The sequence below is a fragment of the Stegostoma tigrinum genome, chromosome 13 (genome assembly GCF_030684315.1).
Source record: "Stegostoma tigrinum isolate sSteTig4 chromosome 13, sSteTig4.hap1, whole genome shotgun sequence".
Taxonomy (NCBI): Eukaryota; Metazoa; Chordata; class Chondrichthyes; order Orectolobiformes; family Stegostomatidae; genus Stegostoma; species Stegostoma tigrinum.
Genome location: NC_081366.1, coordinates 23,408,890 through 23,425,555, shown reverse-complemented (window position 1 = coordinate 23,425,555; position 16,666 = coordinate 23,408,890). Strand labels below are relative to the sequence as shown.

Sequence of the window (16,666 nt, the reverse complement as noted above, 5' to 3'; positions counted from 1 at the left end):
GAATAATTATTACATCCCATGTGTATTTTCCAGATGCCGATGTTGTTTTAACCTCCAAGTTTGGAAGAGTGAGAAAACCATTGTTTTTACCGCCATTTATTGAAGAAAGTTTGAAAGTCAAACATTGGATCAGACGACACAGAACAAGTGGAATTGTGTTTATAAACAATAATCCAAGATGGAGAAAGATTTAAATCACAGACGAAACGGCACAATAGTTTCCTGCAGAAATATTAACAGACACAATGTGCAGAAATACAAAACCAAAAAAGCAGTCATTTGCTGAATTTCCACCTTAGACTGAAAGCACCAGTTTCTGAATGGGAGAACCGTAAGCGGACACCTGCTGAGATGAGAATAAGAAGCTTCTTTATAATTCACCGCATATCAAATACGCGGCTAGAACCCCAGCTTTCAGGGAGATTCGAGCAACGCCGTGGGTAGTCATGTCTACTTGGAATTTGAAGCACATTTATCCCGGGTAGGGGTTTTGGGGATGGAGAGGACTGAACGTCAAAGGATGCTTTTTTTTTGCTAGGACAAACACTTCTGATGAACTGTTAAAAATGAGTGGAAAAAGGATAAGAATTAACAAGGAGATGGATACAATATATCCACTACACACTTTATTTTTGCAACATTGTATGCGCCAGAGAGCGGTTCGAGGAGCCACAACAAAGGGCGGCCGCAGAGTGACAGCAAGCAGCCAAGCCAGGCTGCGAACACGGAGCCACCCCATCCCCAAAACCAACCCCAACCATAACCCCGCAAACACACTACCTAAGGAGATTGAAACCCAGCAAATTCCAAACCCCGTATTACTCACAGGCCGCCGCTCTGCTTCGTTTGCCTCCATTGCCTTCAGTAACTGAGGAGCAGCAGTACCAACTCCCCTTCTGTATCTCCACCGGCTGCCGCCTTCCCAGCTCGGTCAACACGGCCCTCCCCTCACCCCAACCCCTTCAAAACCTCCAGCAGGTACCATTTCACAAGAGAAAGGGGCTCCGAAGAAATTACAGTTTAAACAGTGCCTCTGGGCACGGTAAATAAATCCTATTCTTGTTAGGGTTACAGACATTGCCATCATATTAACGCTTTATTTTATTTTCACCACACGAGCTGAGTTTACGCAAAGTCAACGATTAGAGTGGTTTCTTCCATCACCGCAGGAGGCTCTGGGATTTGTAGTCTATTGAGGGAGAAGTTCATATCTCAGATGTGTGCGATATCAATAGTGTGCACACCGATGAAATGGTTTTCTGAGATTGCAATTACACATGGGGTAACAGGCAAATGCAGCATTTTTTTAATGTGGCTGTGCACATAAATGAGAATCAAAATGTTCTTACGACTACTTTTTTTCATAATAGTGGATTTAAATTTTAAAAATAACGCAAGTTTGACAGCTTACTGACGACCAGACACAGCAGTGACCGCCTCCACAACCTATTGTGTTTTTCAACACAGGCAAAGAAAAGTTACATCCCTCAAATAATGCAGGGATTCGATGTGAAACAAGATCCGACCTCTTGGTCGGCTAAGAGTGCGCCATATAATTATCATCATCCTTGGCCAGAAATGGAATAAAATGAGTTCAGAAAATACTGGAGAAACTCAACGGGTCTGGCAGCCTCTACGGAGAGAGACTAACAGAGTTACAAGTTCGAGCCTAGTATGACTGTTTTGAAGAAGCCATGTCAGACTCGAAAATGTGAACTCTGTTTCTCCCTCCACAGGTGCTGTCAGATCTATTGAGTTTCTCCAGTAGTCTCTGTGTTTGATTCAGATTTCCAGCATCCACAGTATTTTGCTTTTAATAAAATGAGCTGCAGCAGATAATATAAGTCATGTGAGAAGGTTTCTCTTTCCGTGTTGTCTCTTGGGATTAAGATGAATTGCGTGCACAGCAATGGGTTCTGACGACTTTTTAAAAATAGAAACAAAAATCACTGGGGGGGGGGCGGCGGGATTCGGGCATCGTTAGCTTGGCCAGTGTTAATTGCCTTGAGAAGGTGGTGGTGAAATGCTTTCTTGAACCACTGCAGTCCATGTGCTGCATGTTAACCCACATTGCCATGAGGAAAGGGATTTTGCCAAGTCCTATTCATGGTCTGCAGGTTGCGCAAGTGGTTGTTTGGTGCGTTGTTTCACAGTCTGTGTGCTTTCTTCAATGCCTCAATATCAACTGCACATTCCTGACAACTCAAAACGTGTTTGATGCCTTTCTGAATAAGCCTACTCCATTTTGCCCACTTTGTGGAGGTGCCTGGTGTTGGACTGGGGTGGACAAGGTTAGAAGTCAGACCACATCATCCACCAGGTTTATTTATAATTACAAGATTTCTGAGCATTGCCCCTTCATCAGTTGAAGTGGGAGAGAAGCACAGAGACACATAATTTATAGGCAGAGAGATCAAAACATCATACAAATGGTGAGTGTGGAGTCTTGACAGGCCACATAATAGGTCTCTGCAGGTGATCAGGAGGGTCAGGCTGTGTGAGTAAAGTGTCAACAGCAGAATAACAAGCAAAAGGATGACCTATAAACTGATTAAATGAGGCAGAGACATAATTACAAATAAAAAGTACAAAATAAGGATTGCTCATTTACAAGCCAGGGTCTCCATGACTCAGCAGCAATGCTTACACCTTTAAAGCTGACTTGAGGACACTTACAGTGTTTCCATTGACCTCCTATAGGTTTCAATTCTTGAACAAGTTCCGAGTACAGCATTTCCTTTCGGAGTTAAATGTGTTTGACACTGATGGGAAGACTGTCTGAAAATCAAGCCCCACGACTCCAGCAGCCATAACCAAACTGTAAATTTCTGATTTAATGGCCAAAATAGTCCATCGGTTTCTCTTTGTTTTATTGCTATCTAGCACAAATGAGACTTTCACCAGGTTTTTCCAAGAAACTCAAAAATGCAACTTCTTTACTAAGGACAAACTTATTCTTTGAACAAGTGCAAAATGGATGATTAACCAATGTATTAAGCAGGCTTAAACAATAGCATTCTTAATCTTGAATATGCTTACATTCATGCACAAACTGGCTGAGCTAAAACCACTCTGCAGAGAAATAAATGACCAGAAGGACAGGAAAGCTCTGCTGGTCAAGAGTCAAAATCTAAAAAAGTAGAATGAGGTCCTTCAGTTTCTTGTTGACAAGATTACATTGCCGTTTGTCGACAAATGATAGAAGGCCTTCAGTTCAGATAACAAGTCAATTAACAATAGAGACCTCATGATTGAGTTAACAATTCTTGGAGATCATAGTCAAACACTTAGGAAATACTTATTTGAGATATCTCTTGAGCTGGTTTTATTTGAGCATTATTTTTCACTTACAGAGAGGGGAACATAACATATCTTCCTTGCAAGCTTCACCACACCAAACAACTCCCAAGTCTACTGCAAATCAAAAAATACCTGAATTCCAGAGACTGCTTGGCAACCTTCAGCAATAGGCTTCTTCTAGAACTTAGCCTGTTTGCCGTTAGGCCATTCAGCAAGTTTTATGCCTATTTTAAATATTGCTTTCTTGCAAATTCACTTGGCTTTGTGTAAACCAGCAATCCACAGTTACCTTGACCTAACATTGTCAGAATTTTGAAAGATAAAATGACAAATCACTCACAACCCAGGAGATGCCCAAATTCTTATGATTCCCAAATATATACATTCTCAACAAGTGCCAGGCATAAGAATGACATGCTCGATCTAACACATCTCATTTTGAGTGGTTAGACTGTAACACTAAGCAAATTAGCTTTGAAGAGGAGATAGCAAGAACTGCAGATGCTAGAGTCAGAGGTAACACAGTGTAGAACTAGAGGAACACAGTAGGAACAAATATGAAGGAATATTGCAAATTCTGTTACATTGTAGATGCAAATTGAATATCAGTAACCAGTTAGAAAAACTGTCAATATTAAGTCAAGTTAAGCCAAGTTTATATTATTCATCGAACGAGTGAGGTGAGGCAAGGCCTTGAGCCTATGTGCTTCCTCAGAGTTTACACAGGATTGCATAGGTCATATGACACAAAATAAGCCATTCAGCCCAACATTTTATGCTGGTTTTTATGCTTCACTTAAGATGTAGAGCTGGATGAACACAGCAGGCCAAGCAGCATCAGAGGAGCAGGAAAACTGATGTTTCAGGCCTAGACCCTTCTTCAGAAATGAAGGGTTCTGAAATAAATAGGAAGAGAGGGGGAGGTGGACAGAAGATGGGTGAAGGAGAAGATAGATGGAGAGGAGACAGACAGGTCAAAGAGGCAGGGATGGAGCCACTAAAGATGAGTGTAGATGGGGAGTTAGGGAGGGGATAGGTCAGTCCAGGGACGACGGACAGGTCAAGGGGGCAGGATGAGGCTAGTAGGTAGGAGATGGGGTGGGGTTTGAGGTGGGAGGAGGGTATGGTGGGAGGAAGGGCAGGTTGGGGAGGCGGGGACAAGCTGGTCTTGTTTTGGGATGCGGTGGGGGGGGGGGGGGAGTGGATATTGAAGCTTGTGAAGCCTGCCTCTTTGTAGGCTACATGGAACAATCCCTCTTCTGTAGCTGCACTGGCCCTAAACCCTATCTCTTCCTCCATTACATCAAATGGGGCTGGTTTTGGGATGTTGTAGGGGGAAGCAAGATTTTGAAGCTTATGAAGTCCACATTGATACCATTGGGTAGCAGGGTTCCCAAATGAAATATGAGGTGCTGTTTTTGCAACCTTCGGGTGGCATCGTTGTGGCACTGCAGGAGGCCCAGGATGGACATGTCGTCTGGGGAATGTGAGGGGGAGTTGAAGTGGTTCATGACTGGAAGGTGCAGTTGTTTATTGTGAAAAAAGCGTACGTGTTCCGCAAAGCGGTCCCCAAGCCTCCGCTTGGTTTCCCCGATGTAGAGAAGGCCACATCTGGAACAGCGGATACAGTATCCCCCATTAGCAGATGTGCAGGTGAACATCTGCTTGATGTGGAAAGTCTTCTTGGAACCTGGGATGGGGGTGAGGGGGGAAGTGTAGGGGCAGGTGCAGCACTTCCTGCGATTGCGGGGAAAAGTGCTGGGTTTGGTGGGGCTGGAGAGGAGTGTGGAGCGGACAAGGGAGGCACAGAGAGAGTGGTCCCTCCAGAAAGCAGATAAGGGTGGGGAGGGAAAATGTCTTCAGTGGTGGGGTCAGATTGCAGATGGCGGAAGTGTTCGAGGATGATGTGTTAGATCCAGAGGTTGGTGGCGTGGTATGTCAGGATGAGGGGGATTCAGTTTTAGTTGTTATTGTTGAGAGGGGGGAGTGTGAGGGATGAGTTGTGAGAAATGCAGGAGACATGGTCGAGGGTGTTCTCGACCACTGAGGTGGGGGGGGAATGTTGCAGTCCTTGTAAAATGAGGACATCTGAGATGTTCAGGAATGGAACGCTTCATCCTGTGAACAGATGTAGCGGAGGCGAAGGAATTGGGAATAGGAGATGGCATTTTTGCAAGAAGGTGGATGGGAGGAGTTGGCTGTGGGAGTCAGTGGGCTTGAAATGGATATCGGTTTCCAGGTGGTTGCCAGAGATGGAAACAGAGAGATCCAGGAAGGAGAGAGAAGTGTCAGAGATGGTCCAGGTGAACTTAACGTTGGGGTGGAAGGTGTTGGTGAAGTGGATGAACTGTTCGAGCTCTTTGTGGGAGCATGAGGCAGCGCCAATACAGTCATCGATGTAATGGAGGAAGAGGTAAGGTTTAGGGCCAGTGTAGCTATGGAAGAGGGATTGTTCCACATAACCTACAAAGAGGCAGGCTTCACAAGCTTCAAAATCCACCCCCCTTCCCCCCACTATATCCCAAAACCAGCCCAAGTTGTCCCCACCTCCCTAACTTGTCCTTCCTCCCACCATTCCCTCCTCCCATCTCAAGCCCCAACCCCATCTCCTACCTAGAGCCTCATCCCAACCCCTTGACCTGTCCATACTCCCTGGACTGACCTATCCCCTCCTCAACTCCCAGCCTACTCTCACCAATACTGGCTCCACTCCCGCCTCTTTGACCTGCCTGTCTCCTCTCCACCTATCTTCTCCTTCATCCATCTTCTATCTGCCTCCCCTCTCTCCCTATTTATTTCAGAACTCTCTTCCCCTCCCCCATTTCTGAAGAAGGGTCTAGACCTGAAACGTCAGCTTTCCTGCTCCTCTGATGCTGCTTGGCCTGCTGTGTTCATCCAGCTCTACACCTTGTTATCTCAGATTCTCCAGCATCTGCAGATCCTACTATCTCTCTACCTCACATTTGCTTGTGTTGAACTTATTTTTGCCAATTATCTCACATCCTGCAAGTTTATTGATGTCCACCTGTAAGTTGTTGCTGCCCTCCTCCAGTACCATTTATACTATCGCTACAAATTTGGTGTACACTGCAAATTTAGAAATTGTGTTTATGATTGCAAAATCCAAATCATTAATGCAAATTGTGAACTGTATTAGTCCCAGCACTGATCCTTTTGGAGCACCATTTCCTGCATTCTACCATTCTGAATAACTATCTTTAATTCACATTCACGGCTTTCTGCTTTGGAGATAGCCAGCAATCCATTCCAACACATGTCCTGTCACTCCACATACTCTGATCTTATACATCAATCTATTATGGGCTGTTTGGAAATTCAGATAAATTACATCTATCATATTTCCTTTGCCTATCCCTTTGCTACTTCTTCAAAATTTCAGTATCATTTGTCAAGTAAGACTTTTCCTTTTGAATCCAACTATTTATAATTATTCCTCTCTTTTCTGGATGCTATTCTATTCTTTCCTTTTGAATTATGCATAATGGTAACCAATTGTTTTTAATTTTATTCTTAAGGGTAAAATTGCCATAGAGCCAGGGGACAATAGAGCTGTTCACTCATTAGAGAGAAAGAGATGGCTGATAGTGGTTTAATCTGATGGTCACCACACCTCAGGCAAGGGGAGAGGTTGAGAAGGAGAACTGAATGTACTCTGTTGGCACCAGTTATCCAGCTAACTGATCCCACCCCAGAATTATTATTAGTAAAGAATTGAACTAGTTTAGAAATCTTATACGATATATATAAGTTCAGGTAATCTTACGTTGTTTATGCTAATCAAAAATTAGTTGGAAACCGCAAGGTAGGCTATAGATTCTATGTAAATCTATGTCAATTTAATATAAAGTTAGAACTAAATGTTTTTTCTTCAGTGATCGGTTAGAGCAAATCTACAAAACAGAACTTCCTGTACTGTAGCTTTAATTAGAACTTCAGGAAAGCTTGATGAATGGCTAGTGCAGTTACAGTTAGTCATTGTACTGAAGCAGAGAAAAGGGAGCTTTAACCTTCATCTAATCTGTTGTGCAATAGGCCTTGAAGTGGTGGATGCTGAAATTAGCGTGAAATGTGAAGATAAAAACATTCCATACATACAACCAACATCTCCATAGATAGATGCATCCCCAAGGACTGTGAAAAGCACTGGGCACAATAAACCAGGTGCTAAGTTTTATGCCTCATACTCCTGGTTTCCCATAACACAGCAACTGAACATAATAATAGTAGCTCTGCTCAGGCATGAGGAGGTCAGTTTATAACATTGATGTGTGTTACATGTACAAAATGGGTAGAAATTGAATTTTGTACAACAATATTTTAGGTTTTATTTGCATAACCAACCATCTTCAGCTGCCTCATCAATGATCTTTCCTCCATCATAAAGTCAGAAATGGGAATGCTCACTGATGATTGCACAATGTACAGCACTGTTTGCGACTCTTCAGATACTGAAGGAGTCCATGTTCAAATGCAACAAAATCTGGACAATATCCAAGCTTGGGCCGACAAGTGGCAAGTAACATTCACGCCACACAAATGCCAGGCTATGACCATCACCAATTAGACACAATCTAACCACCACTCCTTGCCATTCAATGGTCTTACCATCACTGAATCCCCCACTATTAACATCTTAGAGATTACTGTTGACCAGAAACTCAACTGGACTCACCACATAAACACAGTGGCTACAAGAGCATGCCAAAAGCTAGGAATACCACTGTGAGTAACTCGTCCCCTGACTCCCCAAAGCCTGTCCACCATCTACAAGGCACAAGTCAGGAATATGATAGAATACTCCCCACTTGCCTGAATGAGTGCAGCCCCAACAACACTTCAGAAGTTTAACACCATTCAGGACAAAGCTGGCCACTGGGCTGGCACTACATCCAAAAGCATTCACTCCTTCCGCCACTGACAGTCAGTAGTAGCAGTGTGTACTATCTACATGAAGCACTACAGAAATTCACCAAAGATCTCTAGGCAGCACCTTCCAAATCCACGACCACTTCCATCTAGAAGGACAAAGGCAGCAGGAATATGGGAACACCACCACCTTCAAGTTCCTCTCCAAGCCACTCACCCTCCTGATTTGGAAATATATCGCCATTCCTTCACTGTCACTGGATCAAAATGCTGAAATTCCTTCCCTATTGGCATTGTGGGTCAACCCACAACAGGAGGATTGTAGTGATTAAGAAGGCAGTTCACCACCACCTTTGCAAGGGCAACTAAGGACGGGCAATAAATGCTGGCCAGCCAGCAATGTCCACAACCTACAAATAAATTTAAACAATTACAACAAGTAAATGTCAAATTAATCAGTTGTCAGTAGCAGAAATAAGTACAATGATTTGTGTCTAAGTTGTGCCTTAGAATTTGTGAAAGGTCTCAAAGCACTTCACAGAAACATAAGACTTTAACACCAAACCACTTAAGAAGAAACTGGGAAAGGTGACCAAAGTTTGGACAAAGAGCTAGGATTTAAGGAGCATCTTAAAGAAAGAAAGAAGAGGAAAGATTTATAAAGGAAATTCTATAATTTAGGATCTGGGCAGTGTAGGCAATAATACAGCAATGAAAATTGATGGTGCAGAAGAAGCAGGAAGAGGTTAGATATCCTGGAAGATTATCAGGGTGGTGAAGAACAGAGAGAGAGGAAGTAGCTTGATCATGGGAGGCTTTTCAAACAAGGTTCAGAATTTTAAAACTGTCGTTTGGCAGAGTGACAAGCCACAATTAGTGAGTGAGTACAGTGGTGAATGCAAATTAGTGCCTTAGCAAACAAAAGTTAAAAAGCTGAAAGACCAATATTAAGAAATGTTATTTTGTAAATAAACTGGAAGAATTGTTGTGAGTGACGCTGGAAATATGCAACATGTATTCGGAGAGAACGGCTGTAAATAAACAACGGTGCAAATATGTTTCACTTGACATACCTAAACTAGTATGAAACTTTCATGCACAAAGCCAATCAAGTATTGGGATGCATCTCTGGGAGTATCTTGATTTTACCCTGAGGCAATTTTATTTTGACCTTGAAACAAAAGTGCTGAAAACACCCAGAAAGTTAGGCATAACATTTGGAGAAAGATGTGACAAATTATTTTTTCCCACATTACTTTTCGTCAGAATTTTCAAAACATTACAATAACAACTTTCATTTTAAAAGTGCTTTCCACATGAGGCCTGACAGAAACACTTTAAAATGGAATTGGATGCAGAACCATACGAAAAGACAATTAGAGCAGGGGACAAAAAGAGAGCTTTTAGAACATCTTAAATGAGGAAAGACAAGCAGAGATGTGGAAAGCTTTAGGGAGAAATTTCAGAACTGAATGTTTGATTACATATGTCAGAGCAGTTACATTTGGGGACTTTCAAGGGACTGCAATTAACATCTGCAGATATCTTGACGTATTGTGGATCTGGAGGAGAAAGGCGTTCCTGAAGCCATGGAGGGAAAGAAATCTCATTTGGGAGTGATCATGGGCAAAATTGACAAAAGGGGAGTGATCAGCCAGGAGGGGAGATAGCAGATGGAATGGAGAGGAAACAGGGGAAGGGAAAGAGACCACCAGTGATGGAAAGTCACAGGAAAGGAAGAGGTTAGCGGGATTGTAATTGGGAACAGATAAAAGCAAGATGAAAAGCTAGCCAAGGGACGGAGAAATGGTAGGCAATAGGGGTTAGGCAGAGAGAAGAGGAAAGATTAATTAAGGAAATTCTATAGTTTAGGATCTGAGCAGAGTAGGCAATGATACAGCAATGAAAACTGATGGTGCAGAAGAAGCTGAAGGGGGTTAGATATCTTGGAGGATTATCAGGGCGGAAAAGAACAGAGAGAGAGAGGAAGTGGCATGATCATGGAGGCTTTTCAAACAAGGATAAGAATTTTAAAACTAAGTTTTGGCAGAACCACAAGACAAGATTGGCTAGTGAGTACAGTGGTGAATGCAAATTAGTGCATTATCATTGCTGGATGGAGAGTTAGTGGCAAGGTGAACAGACTGTAGTGACTTGACGTCCTCATTAAATTGGAGTGATGGTCATCCAATCACAGGGATTGGATCAGTAGTTCTATGGGATCAAGGCAGACCAGACATGTTTTCATATTGGTCCGGGGGACATTTCTGCACCAAATTTGTGGAAAACGTTTCTCTGCTGCATCCAATGATTCTCAGCTCCCTTTAGCTGCTGGACTTTAAAAGGATACAATGGTCAAAGTCCTTTCCCAGGGTAGAAATGCAAATTACATAGGCTTAAGGTAATAGGAAGAAAGTTTAAAGGAGATGTGAGAAGCGAGTTTTTTACACTTGATAAGTGCCTGGTGTGTCCTGCCAGGGGAGGTGCTGGAGGCTTATACAACAGCAATGTTTAAGAGGCATTTTGACAGCTAAATGAATGGACAGGGATGAGAGGGATGCTGACTGCATAGAGGCAAAAAGGTTTTATTTTAGAAAGGCATCATGTGTTTGTGTAGCCTTGGTGGGCCTGTTCCCGTGCTGCACTGTTACTTGTTCTTTGTCTTTAAGATACAGGCATTACAACAAAATTACTGATAAATTCTGGGGCAGGTCATCTCTTTGAAAATGTATAAGTTAAATCTTGTGTCACAGGTACATTACTCTTGAACCCTTTACTCCATTACTCCTTTGACACCCTGATTCACCCTAGTTCAATCAAATTTGGGCATTTTTGTGACAGTTTGCAGTGAGCCCCCTTTATTTTATCAACTTGGGTTTCCTTGGTTTCAAAATAATAAAACTGATGGCACTTTGCAAAACACAACGGCAGATTTAATTTCTTAAAAGCACCTTATAACTGGAAGATGTTTGACTTTGCTGTAGTGCTAGTGTATAAGATTCTGGGGAAAAAAAACTTTGCAAGTTGTTTCACAGAGTTGTAATCAGATTAAAAACCACAAGGCAAAGGGAAGTCTGGATGAGTAGGAGAAGTGTCCCAAAGCTTTGTCAATAGGGCCAATGGTGTTCCCATAAGTCTACATTTTTAAGTAAGTTATGATCATTCACCCTACCATTTCTTATGTGAGCTGGTAACAGAACATGTTTGTCAACCTCATGGTTTTTTTACAATGTTAAAGGTGCAATGTAAAATAAAATTTTTGTTGTCTTAAAGGAGGAGAGTGAGACCAGAATGTATAGGGGTTTCCCAGAGGGAAATTCAGTGCTTAACACTGAGCAAGGCAGAGTTTGGACAACATGGACAAACACAGGGAAGGTGGAGTGACATCAGCTGATCTGGCAGCATCTGTAGAGACAGGAACGAGGTTAATGTCTCAAATTTGGCATGACTCTTTTTTCAGAACAAGAAGAGGAAAAGTCATACAGGAACTTGAAATGTTAGCTCTGCATTTCTCTCTCCACTGATGCTGCCAGATCTGCTGAGTTTCTCCAGCATCCTCCTAATTTGTTTCAGATTTCCAGATTCCAGAGTATTCTGCCTTTACTTGAGGAAGCATTTTTGGTAGAAGCAGCCATTATCGTTGGGGTAAGTTTCAGAAAGAGTCAAGGCCACAAAGAGATTCGAAATGAGGTTGACTTTTTTAAAAACTGAAGTGTTCGGGGAACTGGGAACCACTATTGGCTGGTGGTTGAGGACAGTGATGGTGTGAGATCAACTTTGTATTGGATAGAGTGTCGTATTAGAGAAGACATTTTGGTGTGTTAAAGATTTTTGGAAGGTGAATCCTCTTTGTTATACAAAACCTCATTTGGTACCACTGACCTTCCATCTGCTCTCAATGGTTTTAACATCTTCACCTCAAATTGAGCTCCAGTATCACATAACAGAAATAAATCATTATAGGCAGCCAACTGTTGTCAGATAAATCTTCAACATCTTTGAAGTTTAGAATTTATCAAAAGATATAAAACCAATATTCTTTATCACTTAATTATTGCTGAGGCTGTCACTTGTATATGTTTGCAGGGAATTGCTGCCCCCTGCTGTGTCAGGAGACTCACAGAGATGCTCAACACAAATCTGTTCATTGAACACCATTTGTAATATTGTCTCTATTTCAAATGGCCATTTGTAGAAAAATAGGTAGTTGTGTCATTTGATTGCTAATTCATTTGTAATCAAATCATCATTTACAAAAGAAAGTTGCCCAAGTTAGGTAGAAGTCCTGGCCTTCCATATTTTCATTAGCCGCAAGGAAAGTCAAGGATATATCCTAATTTTGATTTTTGGCGAGTAATGACACAAAATTGTGACATTTTGTATCAAAATGTCATTGTTTAGTTCCATTACGATATGAGTTGAATTATAGTCACATGATGAAGTGTACAGTAGATGAAGATTCATGTGACCTGTCTGTCCTGATAGGTTAAAATAGTATCAGAGATAATGGGAACTGCAGATGCTGGAGAATTCCAAGATAATAAAATGTGAGGCTGGATGAACACAGCAGGCCAAGCAGCATCTCAGGAGCACACCTGATAGGTTCTTAGGTTCTCGCTTACATAAGTTATGCCTTGGTGCAATACCAACATCAACAATTGAGATGAAGTTAAGCTACTGAGTGCAATGTTGTCTTGTCTGTGATCATTTTAGCCATAATACTCTGTTGGTGGGCCAAGGGTTTGAGGACTCTGGCATGAGTGTAGGGGCCTTCCCTTGTTCTCATCGGTGGGTGGCTCTCTGGACTCGACAGCAGAAGAATTATAGCTGCTCAAGCTGAAAGTCCTAGGGGAACACCATCCTGGGGGGTGGATACACACTAACCCTCTGCTTCATGCCTACAACATGCACTGTGTTCATCAAGGGATGTTCATTGTAGTGAGCTCAAAACATCGGCCTATAGGGTGCACAGCTTATAGTAAAGGTTATAAGACTGTGGCAGATAAGGAGGGGCATTTGTACATGATTGCATTTCTATACAAACATCTGTCTTTTTATACTAAAGAATATTTTAAAATTGTATTAAATCATTTAAAATTTGAGTTACCCAAGTTACCAAATTAAAAACAACTGTTCTCATGCCCTAACAGTTCATTATTCCCATCAGGCTATGCATATGCATTGCTATACCTCTTGAATGATGCTGGTCTCTTAATGGAACACATGTGTGTTATTGTTGTTGCCTGTAAATCTGAGCATTGGTTCCCCGGGGACTGTTGTTCCTGTGCCATTTGCTGTTGCTGTGGTAATCATTGTTGTTCCATCTCTGTTGTTGGGTTGTTGTGGAATTTGGGTCTGATGGGTTGATCTGCAGAGTTTCACATCTTCCTGATCAACTGCCGGCAGTTGAGGAACAGCTTCTGCAATTGCACGTGGTTACGCAGGTATGTCTGGTTGTTCATGTTCACAACCTGCTGTTACAGAGTTATAGTGTCATACAACATAGAAATAGATCCTTCAGTCCAACGACCCATAGCGAACATCATCCCAAGCTAAACTAGTCCCACTTACCTGCATTTGACCCATGTCCCTCCAAACATTTCTTATTCATGTACTTATCCAAACATCTTTTAAATGTTGTAACTTTATCCGCAACACCCACTTCCTCTGGAAGTTCATTCCACACATGAATCACTCTCCAGGTAAAAAAGTTGCCCCTCACGTCATTTTTAAATCTTCCTCCCCTTACCATAAAAATAGTCTTGCTATCAGTCACCCTAAGGAGAAGACACCTGCCATTCACCTTACCTATCCCCCTCATGATTTAATAAACCTCTCTCCAGTTACGTCTCAACATCCTATGCTCCAGTTAAAAAAGCCTCTGCCTATCCAACATCTCCTTATAACTCATTGAACATAGAACATAGAACAGTACAGCACAGTACATGCACTTCGGCCCACGATCTTGTGCCGAACTTTTACCCTAAACCTAAGGTCTATCTAACCTCCACCCCATACCTTATACAATCATCCATATTCCTATCTAATAGCTTCTTAAATGCCCGAATGAGGCCAACTCCACTACCCTCTCCGGAAATGTATTCCACGCCCCTACCACTCTCTCAGTAAAGAATCTACCTCTGATGTCTCCCCTATATCTACCTCCACTCACTTTAAAACTATGCCGTCTCGCAATAGCTACTTCCACTCTAGGAAAAAGTCTCTGGCTGTCCACTCTATCTACAACTCTGATTATTTTGTACACCTCTATCCAGTCACCTCTCATCCTTCGTCATTCTAAAGAGAAAGGTCCTAGCTCTCTCAACCTTTCCTCATAAGACCTTCTCTCCATTCCAGACAACATCCTGGTAAATCTCCTTTGCATCTTTTTCAATGCTTCCACATCTTTCCTGTAATGAGGTGACCAGAACTGGACACAATACTCCAGATGTGTCTGAACCAGGCTTTTGTACAGCTGGAGCATAACTTCACGGCTCTTGAACTCAATCCCTCTATTAATGAAAGCTAACACACCATATCCCTTCTCAACAACTCTATCCACTTGGGTAGCAGCTTTCAGGGAGCTGTTGACATGAACCCCGAGCTCCCTCTGCTCCTGCACACTGCCAAGAATCTTTCCGTTAACCCTGTATTCTGCTTTCAAGTTTGTCCTTCCAAAATGAATCAACTCACACTTTTCAGGGTTAAACTCCATCTGCCACTTCTCAGCCTAGCTCTACATTTTATCAACGTCCCTTTGTAACCTCGAACAGCCCTCTGCACTATCCACAACTCGACCCACCTTCACATCGTCCACGAACTTACTAATCCACCCTTCCACTCCTTCATCCAAATCATTTACAAAAATCACAAATAGAAGAGGACACAGAACAGATCCTTGTGGTACACCACTCATAACTGAGTACCATATTGAATATTTTCCATCCACTACCACCTTTTTACTTCTAAGGGTCAGCCAATTCTGAATCCAATCTGCCACATTTCCCCCTATTCCATGCCTCCTTACTTTCTACATGAGCCTACCATGGGGAACCTTATCAAACACCTTACTTAAATCCATGTATACCGTATTCACTGCCCTAAATTCATCCACGTGCTTGATCACCTCTTTAAAGAATTCAGTAAGGTTTGTGAGGCATGATCTATCCCTCACAAATCTATACTGACTATCCCGAATCAAACTGTGCCTATCCAACTCCATCTGCCACTCTTCTGTCCATCGACCTTTTGATTGAGATCTCTTTAATGCTAGATAACCTACTTCACCGTCACCATACCACTGATTTTGGTGTCATCTGCAAAATTACTAACCTTGCCTTCTATATTCTTATCTAAATCATTTACATAAATGACAAGCAAAATTGGACCCAGCACAATTGAAGTGACAACATCTTCCTGCTGATCCTAAATTGCCTCTTGTGCTAGTGGACTCTATGGGGGAACCATGTGGTGGTGCATCCTCAAGGTCTTGGTGATCAGCATCCTTAGAGGTGGAATCCCTGTTTTCATAAAGAGGCCGTAACCTTGTCTCCAGATTGTAAGTACCTGCAGTGAAGAGCACAAATAAGTCAATCTTCAACACAGGCTATCAACACCTAACTGTTCAGTTTCATGCTTATTTCTGGTATAGCCATGTCTAAACACTAGTTTGGAAGTATTCTGGCTCATTTCCATGCCATTCCTAGTTTGTCATCCACAATATGACATCCACGCACCTCTCCTACAATTTCCGTGGCCTTCTCCTCTGATAAGGTCAGGTCCTACAATTCTGATAACCCTTCATCCATCTTGTTAATTTTCATATTAACTGTCAACATCCCCTCTATGATAAATTAATGTCTAGTGTCTGTCAACTGTTACCCAACGACATATATGACATGCATGCCTGGTCCCTTATTGTTCCTGGTACTCAATCACTCATTGAAAAATATCACATAGTTTGGTGTCAAGCGCAACAGCTCATTGTGGATGATCAGGCTTACTCCAGCTTGGTCTCCCTTTCCATTTGTTTGATGTTGTCATAAGAGCTCAATTAAAGTAACACCATTATGTCACTTGACCTGTTTATGGCATGGGAGTCGGGAACACATCTGTTCACTGCTTGAACACAGCCCAGGCTGCTCACTTCTGCTGTTATCCACATCCAGTCTCTTTGGTCATATGAGAGAGTCTTCTATTGCTGCGACTTGTGGCTTGCTGCCATTCTGGATAACAGGAGGAGAACCTGTGAGAAGATATCACATAAACCACGGGGACAATTGGTGTCGCTGACCTTGCATTGGTAGAGAGCAAGTGATGGTGGTCTTAGGAGGTTAATCAATAATGAATAATGGTTTAGGGTGGGGTTGTGGATGGAGTATCTGACAACTGATTCCAATGGAACAGACATATGACAGGGGTATTAAAGAATTTTGATGGGGTAAGTACTGTAGGTCAGGCATCCATAAGAATGTTTTTA

General features: G+C 42.3%; 1 protein-coding gene across 2 annotated transcripts in view; it reads right to left on the bottom strand.

Moving 5' to 3' along the window:
• Window positions 1-941, bottom strand: part of LOC125458249 (septin-8-A-like) — a 91,356-nt gene extending 90,415 nt beyond the window's left edge. For both annotated transcript variants that reach the window (XM_048543358.2, XM_048543357.2), the window contains exon 1: window positions 827-941. In XM_048543358.2, coding sequence (XP_048399315.1) covers window positions 827-856 — 30 coding nt within the window. In that variant the 5' untranslated portion in view covers window positions 857-941. The remainder of the gene's footprint in view (window positions 1-826) is intronic.
• Window positions 942-16,666: the final 15,725 nt, after the last annotated feature.